This window comes from Nelusetta ayraudi, unplaced genomic scaffold (genome assembly GCF_046127955.1).
Source record: "Nelusetta ayraudi isolate G7.1 ecotype Tasmania unplaced genomic scaffold, CSIRO-AGI_Nayr_v1 ptg000011l, whole genome shotgun sequence".
NCBI classification, from domain to species: Eukaryota; Metazoa; Chordata; class Actinopteri; order Tetraodontiformes; family Monacanthidae; genus Nelusetta; species Nelusetta ayraudi.
The window spans coordinates 4,780,001-4,805,000 of NW_027466061.1; the positions used below are offsets into that span (position 1 = coordinate 4,780,001).

Below are 25,000 nucleotides of genomic sequence, written 5' to 3' on the forward strand. Positions count from 1 at the left end.
AGAGTCGAGTCAACGCATCCCTCAGGGAGTCAGTGTGATCATAAAACAAATGACTCTTTTATCCAGCGTGCTGCTACAACAACATGCAGCGGGAAATATAATAAATAAACAGCGGCAAGCTCACTTTCAGGGCCTGTTAAGAATGAAGCCAGTGTGCTGACTAAGATGTGGTCCCACGCTCAGCATTGTAACTATTCACTGCATGTGGACTTGAAGATTTCTTCTTTTTTTTTTCCCATTTTCAGATCCAGGTGAAAAGAGTCTCCTGTACTGCAAGTATGCACAAATAAAACAATATTGCTACAGTCAATAATAATGTTTAAAAGAATGAATTAAGAAGAACCAAAAGAAGATTCCAGGAAGATTGAACTGAGCTCAGACAGAGAGTGGCACCGCTGCAGATGTGACATCAGAGGGGAGAAAACGGTAGTTTGGTGAAAACAGATTCTGCAGGTTGTGATTAATGAGACGTCCCCTAGTTGTGCTGCGCGGCCTTTACAAGAGTCGGGCCGGGCGGCCATCCAGAATCACCCTCCTGTGGCCCAGTTTGCTGAGGCAGCCCGAGTGACGGCCAACTAACTAGCAACATTAAACACTTAAAGACAGAACTGGGACTGGACTGAAAGCCGCCAGGAGCAGCCGGCCAGCTCTGTTCATTACAGCTGCACAGCCAAAAGGTTGGGGGGGCCAATACATCACTTTAATAACTCCTCTACATCAGCCAGCGCCGGCCCTGGACCAAACAGGCATCAGTGTGTTTTGTGCGCCCCGGTGCTGATCGTAAAGCTCTGTTGCTCCATTAAGATGATAGAGGTTGGACTGCGGCCCGGGCCACTGTTCTGTGTGAGCTTGACTCACACAGAACAGTGATAGTCGTCCTGGCTTTTGATGCCGCAGCCAAATCGGGAGCGGCACAGTTGAAAGCTGAAGCACAGAGTTTGGGTCGCACGGTTGCTGTTGCCATGGTTACAGTCAGTTTGCCGCAGTAACATATGTGCGGTGTTCAGCAGAGCACCATGTGAGCGAATGCACAACGGCAGTGCAGGATGTCGTAACACACACACAAACGCACACGCGCTCCGATAGCCCACAAGGAAAGTTTCACACGAACTGCACAACAACAACAAACAAGTGTTGCGTTCAGTGTTCAAGCGTCGTCAGGCAAACAGTGAAGGGGGAAGAAAATGGCTTTGTGTTATTGTATTGATTGTGTTCTGTGGTGTGAATTTGGGCTCAACCTGGTCAATGTCACTGGGCACAGGCCCGGCGTTACACCTCTAATCCACACATTTGCCTTGATGAACAAGCACGCTGCCCCTCGTCACTAATCTCATCTCCTGTCGCACAAAATATTAAAACCCGATGCCCAAATGTGGATCTTGTCTCAATACACTCCACTCCTCCTTTTTTTTGGCCTCCACATGATTTGAGTGCCGCAGCAGGATGGCAACAAGAGATTACTGCTCGCCAGAAACACAGTTTAATATTAACATCTGAAAACAGCAGAAAGTAGGGATTACGTGGCATGTATTAACTCCTGGCAACACTAGCACACGCCTGTCCTGACACGTGCTGCAATACACGTAAACATTTTTTTTTTTTTGCGGCTTGTTGGACTGAACCCAGACACCCGCCAGTGCACTGATAGCAAGCGCTGAAATGATGTGAGATTTATTTTTAATTCTGCCCCCCCCCCAGAGTTGTGCACACATTCACCGTGACTCGGGTTATCAGGAAAACATTCTGACATACATGCGTGTGTACGTGCGTGTGCATGCGCCACCTTGGCTCGACCGCGCCTGAAAAACATTTTTTGTGGCCGTTACGTAATGCAGCTTTTCTTTGATGCCGCTTAAGCGTCACGCTGCGTTGAAGCGGGCTGGACAAGGGCCGGGCTAATTCTGTGAGCGTTCAGAGTCGGAGATCAGATCGGGCCTGTCACTCTGGCTGTGGGGATGCCAGCTTAGGCTGGGAAACTGCTGGCGGGAAGCAAAACTGCTACTGAATTATCACTTGCATGAAGAGCATCTGAACTGCCTTTTCCTTTTTTGGATTTTCAAATGGAAACAACAGGAAAATGTCCCACGCAACAGCAGGGCGCTTTGCCCAAAATGCACTGCAAGCCATACTCGCAGATGAACGCTTGATATTTTAGCCCAGAAGGAAACGACTGCGCAGCTGTTTGAGACACAGTCCAATTACTGGTGAGTGGTGAGGGAGAAGAAATGTGATATTCAGTACGGGACAACCCGAAAAACTGGTGAAAGACAGAAAATGGAGATGCTAAAATGCCTCCGTAATCACATTATCAGTAAATAAATGCTTCAAAATGTTCAATGTTGTGAGTCTCGGACAAAAGATTAAATAGCAACTATGTGAAGCGGGTAAAAAAAAAAGAAAAGAAAGATGGAAAGGTGAGGAAAGACAAGGATGTGGGAGGCCCGTGTTGAAGTATTTATAAGTCATAAGTCACAGAAACGCTGTTGCCCAAACAAAAAAAACAAAACACTAATATCCACCAGGGACTCGACCACTTACACTGCTGCCGGGACAAATGGGCTGGAGAATGACTAATGGGAGGCCTGTGCCAGTGGTTCATGTGCTGAAGTATGTTTTGTGGATGGCGCATGTAGTGGCTCTTCTAACAGCGGTTGTATTTCAACTGCAGTTAAGTGTGCACGTGACTGCATGTCAGGATTTCTTTCCTACACGACCGCTTCTTTACTTCAGTCCAATTTTTTTAAAACGGAAACCATTATTTCCCCTAATTAGTACTGAACTCGGTAGACGTAACACTAAAAGCTGCGTCGTCCAAAAGAGGAACAAACAGACGTTCACGGAAGTTCTGTTGGTGTATTTCCAAAGCCAAACCAACACATTGTCGGTGCGGAGTTGGTGCGCTGCGACTGTGGGAAAGGGGGGTTTTATTTAACTATCCTAGAAGCTAACTCAATCCGATTTCTAATATTTATTAAAAACGGTCTCAAATAAGGGCATTTTCCCTAAATTACTTAATCTTTTGGTTTGATTTTTGACTGAAAAAAAACCCCAGTGTGCTTCGTTTTTTTGCGAAACAAAGACGAACAGAAGACGCAAAGTGACGTGAAGAAGATACGAGGAGAAACGTTGCTGAGATCAGCTGCGGCCAAACAGCGAAGCCGACCAGGCGGCCTCTGGGGGCGGCAGAGGCAGCTGCGGCCAGGAGCAACGACTCGCCGCTTCACTCGGGGATGTTAAGGATGTGCGGTCACGCTGAACCGTTAACACAGTTTTGGGGGGTGGCTGAGGAGAAGAGAGGATGCAGTTACAAGGCTGCTGCTTGGTTGTCCCTGGCGAGGACAGGAAGGGAGGGGGAGGAGTGACGGAGGGGCTGGCCGGGCACGCAGCGTCCACAACAAAGCACCACTCGTGGGAGCAGCACTTCACGAACCAGAGGGTCACATGACTGGTGTGTTTTTATTCTCTAGAGCAGAAAAGAGTGGACGTCAGTTCAGCTCAAACCTGAAATATCAAACTACATCTGCTGCCGGATAAAGCAGAAAGTGTGAGAAGGCGAAAATAATGATAGAGAGATTTTGCCCTCCTGTCTCCACGGAGCTCAGCAGAGCCTGGTAATGTCACCTGTCTGTCACCTACTATTGAGCTCAGTCAAACTTGGACAGAATTTTCAAGTGTGCCGAGAAGCACGTTAGTAAAGCACAATTGCGCATTTGGAGTTGTTCTTCTGAGAGCGGAGCCAGTACCAAAATAGCATTATTAAAATAGTGCACAGACATCGACGGTTCCTGTGATCTAAATTCATGATGGCCCAGCGCTGACTGACCCGGTCCAGTTCTGAAAAGTGGAGTAATGCGTCCGCAGAGGATACAGCTCAATAAGCAGCGCCGCAAATGGTTTTAACAAGTGAATTGTTATTAAAAAAAAAAAAAAAATTAAAAAGCGCTGGTGCGACACACTTAACCTGCATTCTCCTGCGTATCCACCTGGAGAAGAGCTTGAAAAAAAATATCTAGAGAGAGAAGAAGAAAAGAAATCACCTGACGAGGTGATTGGATGAACTTTCCAACGCAATCAGAGCGGACCAATCGGATCAGCTGGCAACAGCTGGAGACCTCCCGCTGTGAGGGGCGGCCGGCGAGACACCGAAGTGTCGAAGGAAACTCTCGTCAGACGGGAGCAAAGCGGAAGCATCTCTTCGGGGACAAAAGGCCTCCAGCGCCTGGGTGCACTACAATCCTCCGAAGCACCGCGTTGTGTCACGTTGTCATTCTTTAAAGGCGTCCCACTGCTGTCGGTTGCTTCCTGCTTTCATCACAAACAGGAGTGACGCTCGCTGGTTCCTTGGCGCTACGACGACTGACGACGGCTTTCGCTTTGAGCTTCGCAAAACACAGATTAACAGCGTGTGGGAATCCAGCTGCACTACGAGGACGTTAATATTGAAGAGAAAATGCAATGTTTTCAAAGATACATTTACATCCCTTGAGCAAAGTGGAAGCTAAGATCGTTTCTGGCATTATAATTACTGACTTCTAGGGACAATATCACCACACTGAGGCTTCACTTCTCAGCTCATCTGTTACCATGCAGCTACATGTGGCTCATTGAACCACCTTTAACTGCCACCCTGATTGAGTTTTCTTGTGTGTTTTACAAGACCTCCAAGCACTCCCGCTCCCATCCCGGTGAGAAGGAAAAGCTCTCCGTTTACGACTTCTGAACTTTGGGGATCTTTTTTTAAGTGTATTCATTTTTCGCTCTCTGCTAAACGTGACTACAACAGCAGCAGCAGCAGCAGCAGCCATAAAGTGTCGACCGCCGTAATTAGCCTGCCTTCATCCTCCTTGACTGCTGACTGGGGGGAAATACACTCTGCTGCTCTGATGTACGGACGGGAGGAGGAGGAAAAGATGAAGAGACCGGAGGAAAATAATCAGAGTCTGTAATGAGTGAGGCGCTGGGTCGGAGACTTCACTTCGCACAAACACACACACACATACACACACCCTCTCTGCTCGTCTAACACAGTGTGCTGCTCAGTGTGTTAGGGGCAAATGAACGCAAATTAAGTCAGAGGCTTAAATCTGCACCATGTCTTCTGTAAACAAGAGCACAATTTGAGTGGCTTCAATGAATGGACGCTGAGTTTCATTCTCGTTTCACTCAGTCAGCACTCCTGTTGAACTGCGCACTAACAGGCACTTTGCAACGATGTCTCTCATCAGTCTGCAATGATTTCATATCAGGTTGGGAAAGCTGAACATTGTGAGTCAGACTGTCCCTGCTGGACTTCTCTGGATATACTCTCTGCTCAGCGGGGGCCAAATCCCAAACATCGCCAACCCGTCCCTCCCCGCAGATTAAGGCTCGGTAACAATAGTTGACGCAGCATAGCGAAAGCGCCAGCGGCTCCGTTTCACGTGCGCAAAAAAAAAAAAGCCCCAGCGCACAACTCACATGGCCAGCAGCAAAGCAACACACAAGCGGGTCAAACGCAGCTGGGTGCGTGTGGAGGCAGCTGATAGAACTTGTTGGTACAGCATTGGTGGTCTGTTCAACATGAATCGCCCTCATTCATGTTCCACATACAGAGAAGATACAATAACAAAACGGGGGAGAATGAAACTGAGGCGAAGAAGTTTCCTCCTCATCGTCCTCTGTTGGCCTGGCTTGAGCAGCCTTGGCCAGAGAGCCAGAGTGGAGCAGCAGCGTGACGACCACAATAAAGAAGGGATCAAAAATTTAACATCGGGGGGTTTGGAACATAAAGTTCTAACACCAGGACGGCAGCATGAATCACTCTTGAGTAATGTTCTCTGGGCTTTCCCTGAAATGGGAAAAAAAAGCAGCCAGCAGACAGGAGTGAAGGCCACCACAGGGCGAGGAGGGAGGGGGTGAGTTGAGCGTCTTGGTGTTACGGACAGCAACAGTGATGCCTCCCAATTGGGAAGCATCACTGTTGAGGAAGAGGGGAGGGAAAAAAATGAATTAAAAGTGGCTGGTGTGCAACCGCGGCTGTAAGGCAAACAGGCAGCGCGCCAGAGCAGGAGGGAGAGAGGGTTGCTGGGTAAAAGACAGCAGAGAGGAGCATGAGGATGAGCTGTGGTGGTGGGGGGGGGGGGGGGAGGACGGGGGTACATACTGCTGTACAGGGTGTCAATCCAGGACAGCCGGGGTAGTCCGCGAGCGCTGAGCGGCTCCATCCTTCCTCCTTCTCCTCCTCCTCCTCCTCCTCCTCCTCCTCCTCCTCCTGTCTTCCCGAGCGGCTCTGGGGCTGTGCTTCTCCTATGACCACCTTCACCTCGCTTCCTCTTCTCTTCTGCTTCTTATCCTCGGAGGACGGCAACCTTCATCCCGCACCAAGAGGAGAGAGGGATCATCCAGAGCGGGTGGCTGGTGGTGGCAGCGGTGGGTGGAGGCAAATAAAAATGTGGAGAGTCGCTCCTGGGAGGCAGTGATGGTGGTGCTGGTGGTGAAGGGGGGGATTCCAGCAGGCTGATGGACCGGGTGAGCTGCAGGAGTGTGCGAGCGAGCGAGCGAGCGTGCGAGCAAGCAAGCGGCGGTGCGCGAGAGAGAAAACAACAGGCTGGAGACGAACACTGCCGACCGTTGCTATGGGAAGAGAGAAGCACTCCCTCCCTCTCCCTCTCTCTCTGGCTTGCCTGTTCCCTCCCCTCCCCTCCCCTCTCTCTCTCTCTCCTGCCTGTAGGTTCTGCACGGGGAGCGCTCTCTCTCTCGCTCGCTCCCAGGACGAGCGATTCACAGGCGATGCATCAGGAGGACAGACAGACAGACAGACAGACAGACAGACGAGCCTCTTGCGTCCAAGTGGAATTAACAGACACCTTCTTCTTTTGTCTGGCAGCTACTTCCACTCCTGCAGCTGAGTCAACGCCAGAATTGCTTTCGCCTTCTCCCAGTCTTCTAAACAGCCTCCCTTCCTTTCAGTTTTTTTTTTTTTTTTTTTTTAAGCGCGGCAACTTCATCGCTTAACTTGCCGTCTTTCTGAAGTGCTGAATCAGAAGAAAGCTTCAGCTTCAGCCTCCATACGTCAATAAAGAAGCCACCTCGTATTTACAGAGCTTTGTTTATCAAGTATCAAGTCGAGTTGCCAGGTATGGTAAATTAATTTAAAAAAATATAAAACAATGAATCAATCAATGAATCTCCAGAGAAAAATACATATCTAGCCCTCTGTTTACAGCTTCGTGCAAATTCTGATGCTCTTTTTCTCACACATTTGAAAGAAGAAACACAAAAACAATGTGACACATTATTGTGACACCTGGCTGAGTGTGTTGACACTAACCTGCGAGAGATGTGGGGAGGGGTGTCAATGCCCTTTGTGACATCAGAAAGCATTGATGTCCGGAAGAGTGTGTTTGAACGGCACACTCACTGAACAGTGGAGCACAGAAAGGAAGCAGAAGGAGGGACTGAACTCATTAAGGTGGAGCTCTTTCACGGGCCAAAGACAATTTTATTTGCAGTTATTTGCTGTAATATGGGACCTTTCAAGAAAATACCCGACCACAGAAGCAGCATAAAAAATTAATCACATTAGCTCGGAAATGCCAAATGGCATTAGTGTAGGGAGAGGCCATCATATGGAAGAAAACCTACATTGAGAAACACAATTTGCTTATTTTGGTTTGAAATCAAACTGATTCACGTTTCATAACCAGACTGGGTTCATGTTTTAAATACCACCCAAGGTTTCAAAACCTGTGTATTTATGGTTGTTCAAACGAATACACCGCTCTGCATTATGTCCTTTACCTGATGATCTAATGTGTTATTGTGTGCCGCTTTTTTTGGCCCCCTGAGGCTTTGATGGTGGGACAAGACCAACATGATTGTCTCTGGATCACTGATGCCTGACTGACTGACTGACTGACACACATGACAATGAGCGGCTGTGTGTGGAACAGAGGCAATGATTTAAGGATCAGATGTCCTCTTTGAAGATACACACATTGCCTCTTTTTCCTTTGGCCATGTATGTGCTCTTAGAGCCCCACCCCCACCCACACTCAACCCCATTTAATTCGCACACATTAAAAGAAATACATGAAAGAGAGACTCAGACTTGATCATGTGTGTGTGTGTGTGTGTGTGTGTGTGTGTGTAGCTACTGAGGAGCCTCCAAATCCTGTCAGTTCAAATGTTTACGGTGGAACAAAAGCCAACGATTTTTCACAGCGTCTCACAACATTGACAGTGACTGCAACGACGCTCTGAGAAAAGGTCTTCAGTGTGTTAATGCTGGAACTGCTGTTCTGGAGGCAGCGAGGCAAACCAGGCAATACTATGGAAATTCTAACAGCCCTTCTAAATGAATTGCCTATTTATCACTGTGGGATTCTAACGGGCACGTTAGTTCGTTTAGTCGATTAGCTCTCCTGTTGCGTCCAGCAACCTCCCCCTCCCCCTCCCCTCCCCCATCGGAAACAGAGAGTATCTGTGTGTATACGGACCCACGTGCTACATTAGAGACGTGCCATCGGCAACAAAGCTGGATGTGAACACCATGTCTGCTCCCCCCTCCCCCCTCCACGGTCCTCTGTAACCAGCATTGGGGGGGTTCGGTGGGGGCGGGGGGGTGCACAAGACAGGAAGGGTTGCGCGGTGGGGGGGAGGAGAAAAAAAAAACTTCAATTAGGACACAAAGGCTGACAGGAGGACCTCCCCCACCTCCCCCACCTCCTCCACCCCAGACAGGCAGAGCTCCGGGCCCCGAGCGCTGCTCTTTGTCTGGAGCCAGAGCTCTTACATGCCAGCTGGAGGAGGATGTACACACACACACACACACACACACACACACACACACACACACACACACACACACACACACACGTATACATAGGCATGCACGCACACACTGCCTTAACAACGTGGCACCCCCCCCACCCCTCCCCTGACCCACCCACCACCACCCCTCACCCCCAAGCACATCTAGCCAGGGGTCGTGTCTGTGCGTTGGTGTGTCAAGCCATTTAATGTGAGAACGCATGTGTTAATGTATGTCAGCGTTATTAATGAATATAAATGTGTCATTAAGACGGCGCCATTGACTAATACACGCTTTAATGTAGACAGACGCACAAAGGTGGACGCTGGAGGGAGAGGAGGGAGAGGGGAGTGGGGGAGACACTGCATTAAAAAAAAGAAAAAGATTTATCTGCTGAACAGACTCACACTTTTTCTTCTACCTGAAATCTGGGACAAACTAGTGATTCATTCTCTCTCTCTCTCACACACACTCACACACACACACACACACACACACACACACACACACACACACACACACACACACAGAGAAACAGACACACACACAAACACGCTGCTCCAAATCAGTCTTCCTGGAGCGTCACAAACGAGCATGTATTAAATATTAATGGCCAGTCAAGCTGTGTAGTAAAAAACAGAGGCCATTACAAACCGACTCCTTTGACACACACCTACACGGAGGCGTTTAGGTATCTCTGCAGCCGGGGCAGCAGGAGGGAGAAGCCTGGCTTTACGCAACAGAGCTAAACACGGAGGCGAAGGTCCCCTCGTTGGAAAGGTCACCAGTGTTTGCGCCGCGTACGTGTGATGAGGGGAAAAGGAGGGACGGAACAAAGGGCGGCGCTGCAGCCGGTTGAAGGGATGGATATGATCTGGACTGCAGGCCATCACAATCCGAAATGTCTCAGAATTGGATTGTTATTGGTTTGCTTTCTGTCTTCGGTTTCCCTGGAGAGAAGGTGCATTTTGTGAGGTCCCGCTCAGGTGAAGTGCAGGTGGCGAAGGTACAAGCTCAGTACTCAGAGTGATTATATGTAAGACAGAAATACAGCAATAGTCAATAAAGCAAAAGGAAAAAATAGGACTGGGGCACAAATGCAGCCTAAAATCAATCCATGCTGTTTGATCACGCTGTTACCCCTCACTGCGCTGCGTGAAGCCCGCAGGCATATGCAGATTTCACACAAACACTGATCTGGCAGTGCATCACATTATTCAACCCATGTTTTGCACTGGAAAAAATAATGTATGTTCAGCAACTCTCAGCTTTGATATTGAGTTTCTTTGTTTTGTTTTTTCTTTTGGTCAAATTACAGCTTCATTGTGAACAAACCGAGGCCCCAGGGCGGCGCACGCCAAGCAGCTAAACCATCCCTGACCCTCGAAAGATGAATGAATGAATAATATTAGAAATTGCTCTTACTCACAACAACAATACCAGTAGGGGTGGGGCAATTTGAGGGAACTGGTAGACAAAAAAGAAAATCTGCATTTACATAAAGAGACTTCAAAGTGTCACTTCACTGATCCTACACGGTGAGCAAATTCTACAAAAATGTCCATGAAGAAGAAAATCCTCTACTGATCAAAGGGTCAGTTGACGTGAAAATACAATTTCAATGGCTTTTCGAAAAATAAACTTCATTTAGTAGTCGTAGGCTTTTATTTTGAAATTTCCTCAAGTACAAACCTGCTATCAATGAGTGTTGGCCGTATCATGGGCAGCAGTGAGCGTCAATGTCTGCGCGTGTGTGCGTGTGTGTAATTAAGCAGCAGAGCCCACCAGCCAATCAGGCTGCCACCCCTCCACGTGCCGTGGTCTACCCAGATACCCAGCTGCCCCATCCGCACCCACCCCACCCCCCTCTCTCACCCCTCCCCAGCAGTTGAACCCCAGCCTCAGCCTGGGGCGTCGTTGGGAGGTAGGGGGCAGTGGGGGGGGAGGTGTGTTCATAGCTCTAATTTTCCAGTGCACCAACCAGCCCCCGCCCCCACCATCCCATCACTGCGTGTGTGTGTGTGTGTGTGGTGCCAGGCTGAACCCCCCCACCACCTCCCTGCCCCTCCCCTTTGTTGCTCGAAGTGGAAACAGTAAAGGAGCCACCAGTCCTTTCTAACAACCTGCTACCCCCACACACACACACACACACACACACACACACACACACACACACACACACACACACACACACACACACACACACACACACACACACACACACACACACACTAATTCCAGCACTTCCAAATGCTGTCCAGCACTGCTGGCTAGCCAGCGTGCCCAGGTTGGGGTGTGCGCTCACAGGAAATAGACGGCTGTATTTCCATGTGAGTTCCACCGAGCGCTCAAGCAGAAACACGGCTGACAGAAATCATTTAGGCTGTGTGGAGATTAGCGTTCTACAAGCAGAGATTGAAGTGAAGTCGCCAAAATAAAGAAATGATTCTTTTTTTAATATTTTGTGCACTCGATGTGAGGCAAAAAAAGACGTTATTTTTTATTTATGTTGACATATAGAATTGCGGTGCGTAATCCTGTATGTGTATACAAACAATTAGAAGGCTTCAAATTGTGCTCAAATTGAAAACTTTGAATGGAATATCATGGAATGGAATATGGAATATAAAATTTGGGAATGGTTCACACAATAAGATAGAGAAGCAATACATTTCAACACACTTTATGAAGATGCTAGAGTCCATCAGAAGGATGCTGCCAAAAATACTGAAAAGCATTTACATATTTGCCAACAGAAAAGAAAAGGCGCTGTGTGTTTGTCTGGTCACGTGCACTCTGCCCTGTGTGTGTGTGAGAGACTCTGACGTGTGTACTCATAACCTTGGAGATGGATCGGCCTTATTCTCTGGCTGTATATATTTGTCAGACACAGCCCTTTGCTTTGGTGGGCTCGGGGCGGGTAGGCGGCAGCGGAGACGAGCCATGACTATGCATTATTAAAGAGGCTGAAGTTCACGAGTGATGAATGGGGCGAAGAGGAACGCCTGGAATCATGGACGGGGCATCATGTGATCGTAGCCTGCTCTCCAAAATGTGTTGTTTTGACTTCTGTTGCGTTTGTGGGTTTCAGTGCCATATCTCATCGTAGGGAAAGGAGGATGGATGACTTGCTGATCATTTACTGAACAGTGAGACGCTCATCTTTGTCAGTGGACTCTCACCCTGCAGCCGTCCCGTCTGAGCGACAGAGCGACAGCAAGAAGGAGAAAACACCCATAAGGACTGCTGTGTGTGGGTGCGTGTGTTGAGCACAGCAGGTGTTCTGGCAGACCAACTCCCCCCCCGCCTCACCTCACTTGCCCTGAACCTCCCCTCCTTCCTCCCTCCTCCATCCATCCCTCCATCCAATTATGTGGAACGGCCCTGTCTGCTCGACCACTCTGACATATCTGTGTGCACGTCTGATGTTTCTTTATTGAGCCGGGCCCCTGGTTTCAGATAAGATACAGCTCCCTGAAACAAGCCGCCCACTCACACACCCCACCCCTGGCCCTCCCCACACACACACACACACACACACACACACACACACACACACACAAACACACACACTCTCTTGTGCCCGTTTGTGCGGAGGAGAGGGACAAAAGAGGCGGAGGAAACGTGCGAGCGTGTGAATGGGAGCGGCGAGAGGGCGAGCGAGAGGGTTCATCTCGTGCCAGCTGAAATTCCCTTTGATCTATTGAGGTCAGCGTTGGAATCATCTGAATCACGCTGCGATTGGACGGGCGCCAGCTCGGCACAGCGGGGTCTACCCTCCCACCATCAAACAGGCAAACACCACACAACACCACGTGTCTTGTTTAATGCCATTTTTCCGACGACAGAAAACGTTGCTTGTCGTTTCGCTGGAGCCGCGACTGCGCCAGGCGGCTGTGTGGTCGTTGGGAGCCACCCAGGGGAAAGGCAGCGCCCTCGTTTTGATGATTGGAGGGTCTGATGGCATCAAAAGCCCCTGGGTGTATAATACACTGGAAAGGCACCGTCGGGTTAGAGTGGAAAACAAGCACAGCAGCGTGACTGGGTGGCCTGCTGCTGAGAAAGGACTGCTGCACTCTAGTGTTCATTCCCTGTCAGCACAGCTTTCAGGGCTTCACAGTTCACATTTCATGTATTGCCATTTGTGTAAAAAACACATAGCAATTTGTGGTGGCAGTACCGTATAATAAATACGTAAATAATTAGATAAATAACAGATAATAACAGTAAACAAAACCAAAAACATAATAAAGTGCAAGCTGACCAGTACAGCAGAGCTACGCCAAAAGACAGTTGACAGGTTTCCAGGTGCCGGAGTCACTAAGGGACGGGGAGGTGGATCAGAGTGTCAAGGGGTGCAGAGGGGGAGGCCCAGAGTCATTTCCCTTCTGAAGGGATGAACAGCGCTGCATGGAGGCCAATGAGGACGGCGTGATACGGTTCACTTTGCGGAGGCATTCGCTCATTGAGCATCAAGCATAACAACAGGAAATGACTGATGTCAAGTGTCAGCAACTCAAAATACAGCTAAACGACAGTCTTACTATCAGTGCTGAAATGTTAGCTCTCACTGCCCTCAGCTTGCGTTTGGCTCGCTCGTGACAACATCACGCACGCACTCACTCACCGCACATTTAAACAAGCTTATAGTCAAAACAATACCAGAAAAAAAATATTTAATCCAGGGGGCCTGAAGGAGTCTTAGGTGTAAACGGCAGCAACATGCCCACACAGGTGTCAAGTCAGCCGCGGTTCCATTCCCACGTAGCTGCCGATGTGGAAACACCTTCCGTCCACCCTCACGTCTGCGCTCAGAGATGAAAGATGGCGCTCTACGTCACCAGTTTCGTCACTGATGTGTCGATTAGTTGTAATTTGGTCCTACTGAGTCAGAGTCTCACCTCCCTTTCATTACATACACAGCTGTGCATAGCATTCTTTCGATTTGTATAATTAATTTCCAATTCACTTTGCAAGTGTTCATCAGATGCGGTGTCTTCTAAAACCATCCCGTACAAACACACCTGGTAGGATGAAATAAGGGGAGCCAGAAACCTCTCATGAAAATAAACACTACATGTTGTTGTGTCTCTATTTGCCAAGACTTTGTGGCTCCGAGGCAATTATGATAGTATGGAGGAAGAAAAAAAAAAAAAGAACAAAAAGCATCAACAGAGTTTCAACACTCACTCAACAGGCTGAACTCAGAGTGACGGCAACTTTCTACTGTGTCTCTCGAATGCCACGGCTTCACTCTGAACCCTAGACGTGCAGGCTTCATGTATAATGAATCATTTCCTTTCAGGTCATACCCAGGGACACTAGAAACCAGCTCGAGGGGCTCGGGTGTCCTGACACAGAAAACACATCTTTCACTTTCCGTACGCTGACAAACAGCTTTTCCATCCTGAGTGCGAGTAGTAACCAGTGGCTGCTACTGCGGCTGAGCTACTGTCCTGCATTCAGCTCCAGGATTAGTGCCGTTTTCACCCATTGACTAGATGGGCGGAGTCCTCATGACATCATCCATTGGTTTGTGGACGCCCGTTCTGAAGCTTAAGAGATTGGCCAGTTCATTTTGGAACAGGAAGATTAGACATTTGGATCACCAGAGGTGAGCCATGATTGGAGCGTGAGCCCCAACACCTGCCAGTGGTGTGGCCTGTAGCCAGGCTACAACTTGATGGCCATTCTGACCAAATCAGGCAAAATGTACAGAAAGATTTCGACCAATCAAAACATTTGAACCAGTTTGCAACAGTTTGAATTTTGTGCTCCTTATTGTATTGACAGCAGGTCATTCTTAGTGTTTGTGCAGCCGGTATTGGTGGTCTCTGCTGACCAAACAGTAGAATGCAGGCACTTGGCACTTCCGCATTGGGCTCTTTATTGAAACTGGATTGTCCGTCCTTCTTTATCAAAAAGTAGGACCTTTATGCGGCAAAACTTAACTGGCATCTGACATCTTCTAGGCATCCAACTTTAGTATCAGCACAACTTCACACCATATGCGTCTTCCACGCTAATTAGGTTAGACTAAGCCCAACGCACGACCCTGCAGTGGCAGATATTTTGGAGGGAGGGGTCTTTTTTCTTTCTTCAATTTGCCTGTTTGTCCACTTTGCTCAAAGTGGAAGCGAGAGTGATGAGTGCAGTGAAGGGTGTCGATGTATCAGAAACGGAGCACACAGGGGAAAGGTTATTACATGTGTTTCGAGCACAGGTGCTTCTAAATACGTCGAGCGGACGCACAAGAGCAGCAAAAGCATGACGCTTTCGAGAGGGAAATGAAACGGAACAAAACTAACTGGAAACGGGGCAAAAAGGAAATACGGTCGTGGGGGAGAACCTTCTCGTACAGCAGCTCGAGCTACACCTTGGCTCGCTGCATAAAAACAGAGTCAGTCATGCCGCCATCTGACAGAGCAACACTGTTAGCAAGAGGGTGTTGCAAGCCATCTGGCTCAATATTCAGGCTCGTCTTCCGCAACCTAGCGCCAGAATGGTTGAACGCAATGAGCCATTAGAGGTCCTGTGGTTCACCCTCTGCATCAGAACAGAGAGCCTTTGGAAAATATGGGAACATGCCTTTTATCGTGTGTCAATATCAGGTTGCAAATGCACGTCGAGACCACGCAAACCTAACAAACAGAGTAATGTTGGCAGCGCACTGTTCCTCATACTCAGAATCAGACATTGGACATCAACAATTTTTCTGTCTGCGCCTGACTGATGTGAACAGGTGAAATAGCATTGTGAACCACCACCACTGCACGGCCTCGTCCTTTAATAGTTGTGCTGACCACCAGTGAAAGGAACTGAAGATATCGCAGCACAATAACTGAAACTAGACAAAAACACTTCGACAAACGTGTCTGGCAACTTTGGACATTACTAAAATGCAAATTTCACTGATCACACTGAGCGCCGTTTCATGTCTACGTTTGTACCTTTAGTTGAGGTCACAGCGCTGATGGTTTGAATAAAAGGCCTTGTTGAGCTGTTAACCAACTGCTAAATTAAAATATTATAAAAGACATAAACGTATTTGTGGCATTCATTGTTAACGGGACCAAGGTGATAATGTCAAATTGTGATAACTTCAAACTGTAGGAAAATCAGGCATGGATGAAGCTATTCCGTCGTTAAAAAGATGAGGGGGGGGGGGGGGGGGGGGTGCCTGCTCTTCTGTCCGTACAAAGAGGTATATTTGGCAAAGCACCTCTGACCGTGCAACAACACACACAGGAACAAACTCCCCCAAGGTGACTGTAAGTATATTTTTGGTTAGAATATAACCTGAAACCAAAAAGCATCTATCTACCAATTGATCAATCACTTTATCTACATATATATCTAGCAACTCTGTTTGCAGACAGAAAGAACTATGGGTGTTTAAAAGTTGTGACGTCTATTGCGGTTGGTCTTACTGCACCTTTGGAACTATAGAATGCACGTATGTTCGCTAGCCAACACGCACACCGCCTACTAACTGCACAACCACCGCCGGGGTCTCCGTGGGGGCAGGCTCTTCCGCAGAGACCTCGAGTCTCTACGATTTCCCAATGAGGTGACACTTGTCTAAAATGTCAACAGTGAACAGAGAGCCGATTGTTTCACTTGGATGCAAGCTAGGATTCGAGCTAGGATTCTGCAACAGCCTTAATGACAGAGCTCGCTTTGATCCATGCTGACGGCACAACACTATAATGACACTCAACCAAATGAATTAGTGTTCCGATTGAACGAGAGGCTCTCACTCACTGAGGAGAAAGTGGAAACTTTGTCAGAACCGCATGAGCTATGACCTATTCTGAGATTGAAACCCCTGAGACAGTAAAAACCGAATTGGTGCATCTTAAAGTGAGCCGGTTAGCTAATGTGCTTTCCTTTTTTATGTCTTTTGTTTACTGAGCCACACAGAACATGGACGTGTGTCTACGAGTCGCATCACCTCAATGGATGACGCGCTCATGTTTTTTGGGGGGTTTTATCGGTCTAAGAATCAGTTAACTGACAGGAAAACCACCACCTTTGTTTCACTGTTGCTCATCTGAATGTGACTGGGAACGAGATTGAATGAGTTTCCTCTTCTTCTGTATTCCCCTGGCGTGCGAACCGCCCTGCGCCGAGGAAACGCACCCAGACCCACAGATAAGGGGTGGAGTGTTTGTGGTGCGGAGACCGAGTCATGATGTGAAAGGAGCTTTTCTGGTGGCAGGAGGCTGATGCTAAAACGGCAGACCCTCCCCTTCCCACCCGTCCCCGACCCCAAGACAACCGCCACCACCACCACCCGCTCTTCAGGTCCTTCCCGGCACAGAGACCCCACAGAGGTCTTTGCCTTCGTTGATTGCAAGAGTCGCTGCACGCACTTGCAAAGAGAGCGAGTGCACGAGGGACTGCTAATGCTTCTTTAAAACCATCAATCACAATCACACAGATTTCTCCACTCAATCAAATTATACTAATAATACACAGTTGTAGAAAAAGTTTTCAGACACCCTTAAAATTTGAACATAACAGCAATTATTGTCATTTTCATTTTTTTGAGCGTGTGCTGTAAACTGTTTGGCTGCACCAGAGGAACAAAAAATGGAAATATTTTGTTGTTTTCTTAAAAAGACAAAATGAGAAAACTAAACCCTTGTCTCTTGCTGAAACATCCTGTCCTGAGCTGAATGGAACAGAGCATGTGTGCTCTATGTGATTTAATAAAAAAAAGATATAATATATATATATATACATAGACACAAAAGATTATGTCAGGAGTTGTTTTGGGTGATTAGAAAAGCTGACAGTAGAAACGCTCAAAAGTCCCAGGGGCAGCCAATATGAATCATGAAGGCAAAGACAAATAATGATGAGGAGAGCCTGAAGAGGAGGCGGCCTGACGGTCGGCTGGTGTGAGAATTTTACCAGGCAGGCTGAGGAAAGTGAGAAAAATAAGGCGAGATCTTGACCAGTTTTGAGCAGGCTTCTGGGAACATTAGTGCCAGAGGGAAATACCAGCCTGAGTTCACATCACACAATGGAAGTGCAGTTATTGTGCAAAACAAATATTTCCCAAGTTTCATTTTTGCATGGGAAGGAAAAGTGAGTCTGTTACTCAATAATCTACTGATACACTACCTTCTTAAACGGAGCAGCTGTGCTGAATTCACACTGCACCAGGTAGCAAGTGCATTAAAAATATTAAGTAGAGCTGCAGATTAAAAGCCTGTGATGCTTTTCACACCTTAGAGCTTTCATGCTTGCACACACACACACACACACACACACACACACACACACACACACGCACACACACGCACGCACACACACGCACACACGCACACGCACACACGCACACGCACACACGCACACGCACACGCCTCCACCTCTGTCACAGTCGCATCTTGTCTGTCTCTCACACAGCAACCACAACACATTCGTCAGAGAGGCAGCATGGAGGCTCGTCAGTCCAGAAATAGTACTCGAGTGTGAAGGGTTCAGAACCGCCGACAGTTGCCCCCTTTTAACCAAGCTTTTGGATGTGAGAAGATGACGGGATGCATCTATCGCTGTGCCACAGAGTAGGCAGCTCTTGAAAGGGACGGGGTTGCACATGAAGCTTAACTCAACATTTCCAAAGGTTTCCCAGAATTAAACAGGTCTACAAACACCTGTATTTATCTTTTGTTTTGAGATCAATATTCTAATTTGTGCTTTTAAAAAGCATTGTGCGACATCCTGCAACAGCGACAACCTGTCCTGAAATTCCATCCATCCATCTTCAATACTTCCTCCTGCATTCAGGGTCACAGGGTCTGCTGAAGCCCATCACAACTGTCATGGGGTAAAGGCAGTCGCCAGTTCATCGCAGGGCCACATAGAATGACAATACAACCATTCACACTCACACACACACCTATGGCCCATCCAGAGAAAGCCAGAGAACCCAGAGAGAACATGGAAGCTCCACACAGAAAGGCCCCAGGCCTGGGATCGAACCCCCGGCTTGCTAGCTGTGAGGCAGCGCTAACCACAGTTCAAAACATCAATGAATTGAAGAGGATCCCACAACGCTGCATTCAGGAGGAAGCGGGTATAGAAGATGGATGGATGGATAAATGGATGGATGGACAGATGGATGGATGGATGGATGGATGGATGGGTTACAGTGGATGCAGTTTAATTGTTTGCGCTGTGCCCAACAAACAGCTGTATAAACACTGTATGATGTTGAAACAACTCTGGCCATTTTCCTTTTAAAGTTATTTTTACCTGTCTATCACAAACCAAAAAACAAAAAAGATATATATAAAAAAAAAAAAAACAAGCCATGCCATGCATCAAACACTAAGGCTCATTTGAACATGCTCCAATGACCCCCAGTCAGACTCCTGGTCATGGCTTTCATTTGACCGTCAGTCTCTCCCCAGCATGCACAAAACTCAGGCCACAGGAAAAAACAAGTACGCAAGCCAAACAGTCAGGTTGTCTGCACTCTGAGAAGTGGCCATTATTACCTCATAGTAAGACACTGCGGTAAGGTGATCTGTGTGGTAAACAAAGCTGGAGTGCATCCACGGGGTAGGTCAGAGTTTAATGATTTAGACATGTACTTTAAATAATTAACAACAGTTATCTCTGTCAAATTACAGTCTACCTTCACTTCCCTATTCTAGCCCTTGCTAACAAGCACACATCTGCTTGTTAGCAAGTTCCTAAAGGGAACAGCCAAAAGGAGAGAGAGTATGTATAAGTGTTTGCTAACTAGCCCTGCCCTTGGAGTGTGTGGAGTTTGTTCTTTCAGCTGTAACCCTACCATGCTACAGGCTTGGTTTCTGCTCAAGTGTCCTGAAAATGTCTTTGACTAACCCTGAAGAAGCAGTGTGTATTCAGTATTGTCTCTTGTACAAGCAAGCACATTAAAAAAGAAAAAAGAAAAAAACTACTCTGAATTAGCTATGTCCCATCTTACTGAAGATACTTCAAATTAGTTTGGGCATAACATCTGCATTTGTGTGACTGATGAGAGTGAGATACAGTTCATTTACAGTCGCGTTGGTGTCTGATAGCTGGGACACGTGCATGGTAGCCACAGTGTGACATGCACCGCTGGGAAATGCATGTCGAACCTTGCAGCTGGATCATGGGGGATCACGCTGAAGGTGTATTTCAAACTTTTATGGATGCACTTCATCTGAACTTTGCTAAACTTTTGAAATAAAACGTTTTATTGCCTATTGTATAATATGCTGTTTCCTAACAAGGTGAGCGCCCAATTCAAGAATAAACCGCTTGATGTTCTGACTCAGCAAATTGTATTCAAACAGTCGTCCTCAGCAGACTGCTCACAGTTTGGCATCATGAGAACAAGGAAGGCGACAGCTGACAAAACAGGTCACATAACAAGGAACATAACAAGTTATGATACATTTAGATTTCTTTTCTGTGGTTTGCTTTTCTTTTAATAAACTGTTTGAGATGAAGAGTTGACCACGTTTCTACTCACACGGTATGCTTTCATGAAAGAACACCACTGTAGCATGAACTTTTTATAATTTCCATAAACCCCACATGAAATTTTTTGTGAGCACTGTATGTAACCAAGCCCAGCGCATATCTGACAGTCAACACACCCCGTCAATCGCCATCAAAAGCCATTGTGCTCTATACGTCCAACAGTACGCTGTTCCAAGGTACAAAACACGGAAATAATATCTGCCGCCATTTGCACCACAAAGCGTTAAACCGTGCAGTCACACATGCTCTCCAGGACGAGTTTGGACACGCCCGCTTATCTGAGGGAAGGAGACCAGCCAGGAGAAGGGAGAGAAATGTCTGTCAGATCCAACAACACGGCTGCAGCGGAGTGACAGGAACAGGTTTGTTCCCTTTATTTCTGAGCGTATAATAAAGGCTGACATTGCAGTGACTAGAACACTGTTCTATTATCATGCAACACACAAATATATAGAAAGTGAGTCTTTCTAAGGGCTTGCACAGCATGTGCTGCCATATCACACAGCGTGCACTTCCATATCATATGGTTAAATTCATAACAACAGATCTTCCACTGGCCAACAACTGAAAAATCTCCTAGTTCCAGTTCCCCATACTTCCTGTTGAAGAATAATAAAAATTCCATAAATAGAATCCAGCGATAAATAATCCAAGTTCAAAGCAAGAGGAAAATCAGAACTGCAATTCTTTTCGGACTTTCATGTCAAAGTTGACACAATAGAACTGGTCCAAATATCACCTTGCGAACACTACAGCGTTCTTTATTCACTGGGATAATCCAAACACCAGCTGTGCACCGCTGTGCATACACTGAGAAACCTAATGGTAGGTTTGACAGGTTGGTCGAGGACTCTGGTGTCAAAATGACAGCTCCCTCTTTGCTAGTGCTTGTTCCAACAGAGAGCCACTCTCAAGGTGTTGCTCAAGATTAGAAAATATGCCATCGTAGATCGTTATCAAGTTCAGGAAGGCCCACCATTCACATTTAATCAGGCAAGACATAATGATTGGCCAACTTTATGTGCACTACCAGTAGCTTTATTACCCACTGTTCTGATGACACCCTTTTTAACCAGGATTCTGCAAACATGTTGCGTCTCTTGATCTTTATTCTTCTGCTTCTTTTCTTTAACACTGATTGTAACCAACAGCAGTCACAAATATTATCCACTCAGCAGGAGAGTATAATAGTTTAGGACTCCATAATCCTGACAGGCTATAAAAAATAAACCCAGATTATATTATGATATTTTGATTTTACTCCCTCATTTTAGATTTGACCTTAGACTGAGAGAATGTTTTCCTTCCCCTGAATCCTGTGTAAGGAGCCCGATGCTCGACAGAGGTGTGTTATGGGTAAGAGGAAGAGGGAGAAATGTGTGTGTTGTGCAATGTTGACATAGTGGAACTCATAATGTGACTTCAAGAGTAGTGAATAAAAAGATCCAAAGAGCAAATCAGCGGCGCTCCCCTCGTCCTAAACCCAAAAAAAGGAGGTTTTCACAGTTTAGTGAGCCAAACAAAAAATACCATCGCTCTATTCTTCACTTGTTCTTGCGCACCACATGAAAAAAACATCTCTCCATGAAAATATCCAGGATAACTGAAAACCCAAGTCAGCAAAGCCCAAAGCCGCGATGTATTCTCTCGTTTACTGACTTCCTCCGTGAGGCTTCTGACTCAACAGAATCATCCCGAGACAAACAGTCACGGCCGGCCGCTCTCAGAACAACAGAGCAGGTTTAGAGGAAGACTGACATGTGAATCAGTGGTGAATCAGAGGCCGTTCGGAGGGGCCAGAGCCACGGTGCAGGACACGCACGTGACCCCGCTGATGCCGTCTTCCCAGCACAGCCACAGTAGATAAAGGCACTAGGATGAGCAAGACCCCTGGCATTAGCCCACCACTGGTGTGTGTGTGTGTGTGTGTGTGTGTGTGTGTGTGTGTGTGTGTGTGTGTGTGTGTGTGTGTGTGTGTAGGTGGAGGAAAAACAGCAGTGTCCAGAGGTCAGACAACTAGTGTTGCTTCAGTGAAAGAAGAGAGTGGGCAGTGTGCTGCTGCTGAAAGGTTTCCCACGGCTCCGCACGCCCTCCATTGTTTGAAGCGGCAGGAGTCACTGATTAGCCCCGCCAACAGGCCACAACATCAACAGCCCCGCCGGACCACACAGATCAAACAGATAAAGCGTCTTAGGCAAAGTGCTTTTACTCCCTTGGACCTGTGGGTTTATGGGAAACACATCCCGCAAACAAGTGCAACGGTGGCCGTGAGGTTTCGCAACTGAGGTTCTTCAGAGCGTTTTTTTTGCAGCGAGTCATCAAACCATATCGTTTCACAGCCATTTTCTAAAATTTCAAGGAACTCCGCGCAGTTAGAAAAGTCCAACTTTCACATCGTCTGATGAGTCCACTCTTCAGAAATGTGCGCACTAAAACATGCAGTTCTGGAATCTGGTGGACTACTCGTCGAGGTTAGTGACCACACCCCTGTCTGGTGTTTGTGTGTGGAACTGCCTCTCAACAGGCGCCTTGTTTTTGTCCTCTGCTAAACGTGCAAAACGTACAACAAAGCATCAGTTTCAGTGGGAAGTCTTCAAAGGAATATGTTGCTTTTTTCAGGAAACTGACAGACTGTCTTTTCACTTCACTCAGATCTCTCGAGGCGTAGATTCATTTGCAAAATCCTTTAAAATGATGTTCAATAAGACACTACAAATTGTTCAACAAATGCTTGAAGTCGTCACTGAAAGGCTGCAAAAAATGTAGCCATGAGATAACAGCTGGCACGCTTATTATCTCCAAATACAAAATGAGAAACACTCAGACACAAAAGGTTGCCACCAGAAGTCTGTCTACTTAAAATCCTTCCTCATTCTATTTCCAAATCCAGGTTAGTCACTGACTCCACACAAACAACAGACAAACTGACCATGTCAGTCAATATTGCCACACTTTCATGGGGAAGTTTCAGTGTGGTGTGCTAAATGTGCCTCGTGCAACAGAAGTTAACTTGAGAACTTCTTCTTCTTGTGGATGCATCACTCGCACATTCCTGATTCCGCAGGTTTCCGAAAAAGAAAGGTAAAGAAGCGCTTTCAGCGGCAGATTTGCAGAATATTCCTCACGAGTTTCAGCCAAGGGCCGGATGACAGAACTGATACCGCTCTCACGTCATGAAATTCTAATCACGAAGCTTTAGCCTGGACAGTAAAACCACACAGAGTAAGCAGATTTCCCCAGCGGTGCGTCGGGTGTCTGTCACCAAGCGTGTTCAGTCCCCTAGTTTAATCTTACAGGCTGGCGTGCCGTCAATCCTCGGGGGGGTCGACTCCTCCGGAATGCAAATGCACGTGCCATTGTATTCTTCAAAAGCACTCTGAACTCACCTGTCAGGTGACTCGATCAAGTTAGCTAACTTGTATCAGTCTGGGAATAAGCTTCAGTTGCTCATTAATGAAAGGATGAGAAATCCTAATGATTCCCATTTTCATAACATACAAATTACATAACTGCACGGCTCTGGGTTGCCACTGCTTCTTTCACAGCATTGCTGTCTTGGCACGCGGCAAAGTTATGTGCATGGCAAGTGAAAAAGGGTGACTGATACTGCAGACACACACATGTCCTAAGATCAAAATGTCAAATGATTTGTTGAACATACACACAAACAGTAAAGCCAAAGCAATGCCCAATATTAGAGATGAAAGACTGGCAGTCAAATCAATTTCATTTGCAAACCACATCCTTGAAACCACTTTCTGTTTTATCTTACCGTAGTATGCATGTGTGATTCCCAACCTTCTGCTGAATGCAAGTGACACCAGCTCTGACCATGCATGTCAAGGACATGTCGCATAATGCAATGATTGAATAAATGAAACTATTTGAAATGTGACAGCTAGGGTCAATGACAAACATAAACAAAAGCACTGCAGCCACTCTGAGCCACTTGGACTTCTTCTTTGGCACTTAGCCACGATTGAGAAGTCTGTTCCAAAAGGACAACAGCCTCCAGTTCCCAAGGGTCATCTTCAGACACTGTCCATGCAGGCTACTTCACACAACGAATGACACTTTACACACCAAAGCCAAAAGTGTGAAAGCTCTTGAGTGACATGCTATTAACACTCTCTACCCTAAAAAACATTGCAGCATATTTCTTTTTTTGTGTGTAGAAATAGGTGTTAGTCCCCTAGATGAGGCCTGACGTATAAAACAGTTTGTAACCCTTGTTCAAATTATGCCTTATTCTGTACCAATCCTTGACAGGGCCTCTCTTTTTTTCTGTTGCTGGCTGAAAATAGAGGAACCGTCAAGAGGGAACGGGAGCCAGAAATAAATGCATCACGTAACACTGAAGATCAATTGTAATGGCCTCATTCTCAGCCCCGTGCATACCAGGGCAGAAAATTGGGCTGTGCAAAAATAAATAAATAAATAACATCGACTATCACTGGGAAGTGACGAGCACTTGAAAGTGATGAAAACCATATTCAACTCCATCACATGTGCACCTATAATTTTGTGTGTATATTTTTCAGTCAAGGCAACTAGTTAGCTTCTTCTAACCAGAAAGCCTCATCAAATCAAAGCCTTTCTCGCACCCTGTGTGACGTCAGAAGGGGAGAAAATTGAAGGGCGAACTTGTCTCCAATGGGAAGTTCAATGACATGCACTCAACACGCATCAAATGGCACC

At 46.9% G+C, this 25,000-nt stretch overlaps 1 protein-coding gene across 3 annotated transcripts in view; it reads right to left on the reverse strand.

Annotated features, from left to right (window-relative positions):
- abr (ABR activator of RhoGEF and GTPase) overlaps window positions 1–25,000 on the reverse strand; it is a 122,066-nt gene that overhangs the window by 94,671 nt on the left and 2,395 nt on the right. The window contains exon 1 of one of the 3 annotated variants that reach the window (XM_076020204.1): window positions 6,143–6,403. The exons of the other annotated variants lie outside the window; for them this stretch is intronic. Coding sequence (XP_075876319.1) covers window positions 6,143–6,203 — 61 coding nt within the window. The 5' untranslated portion in view covers window positions 6,204–6,403. Of the gene's footprint in view, window positions 1–6,142; window positions 6,404–25,000 lie in introns of those variants that run through there. 3 annotated transcript variants of the gene reach the window in all.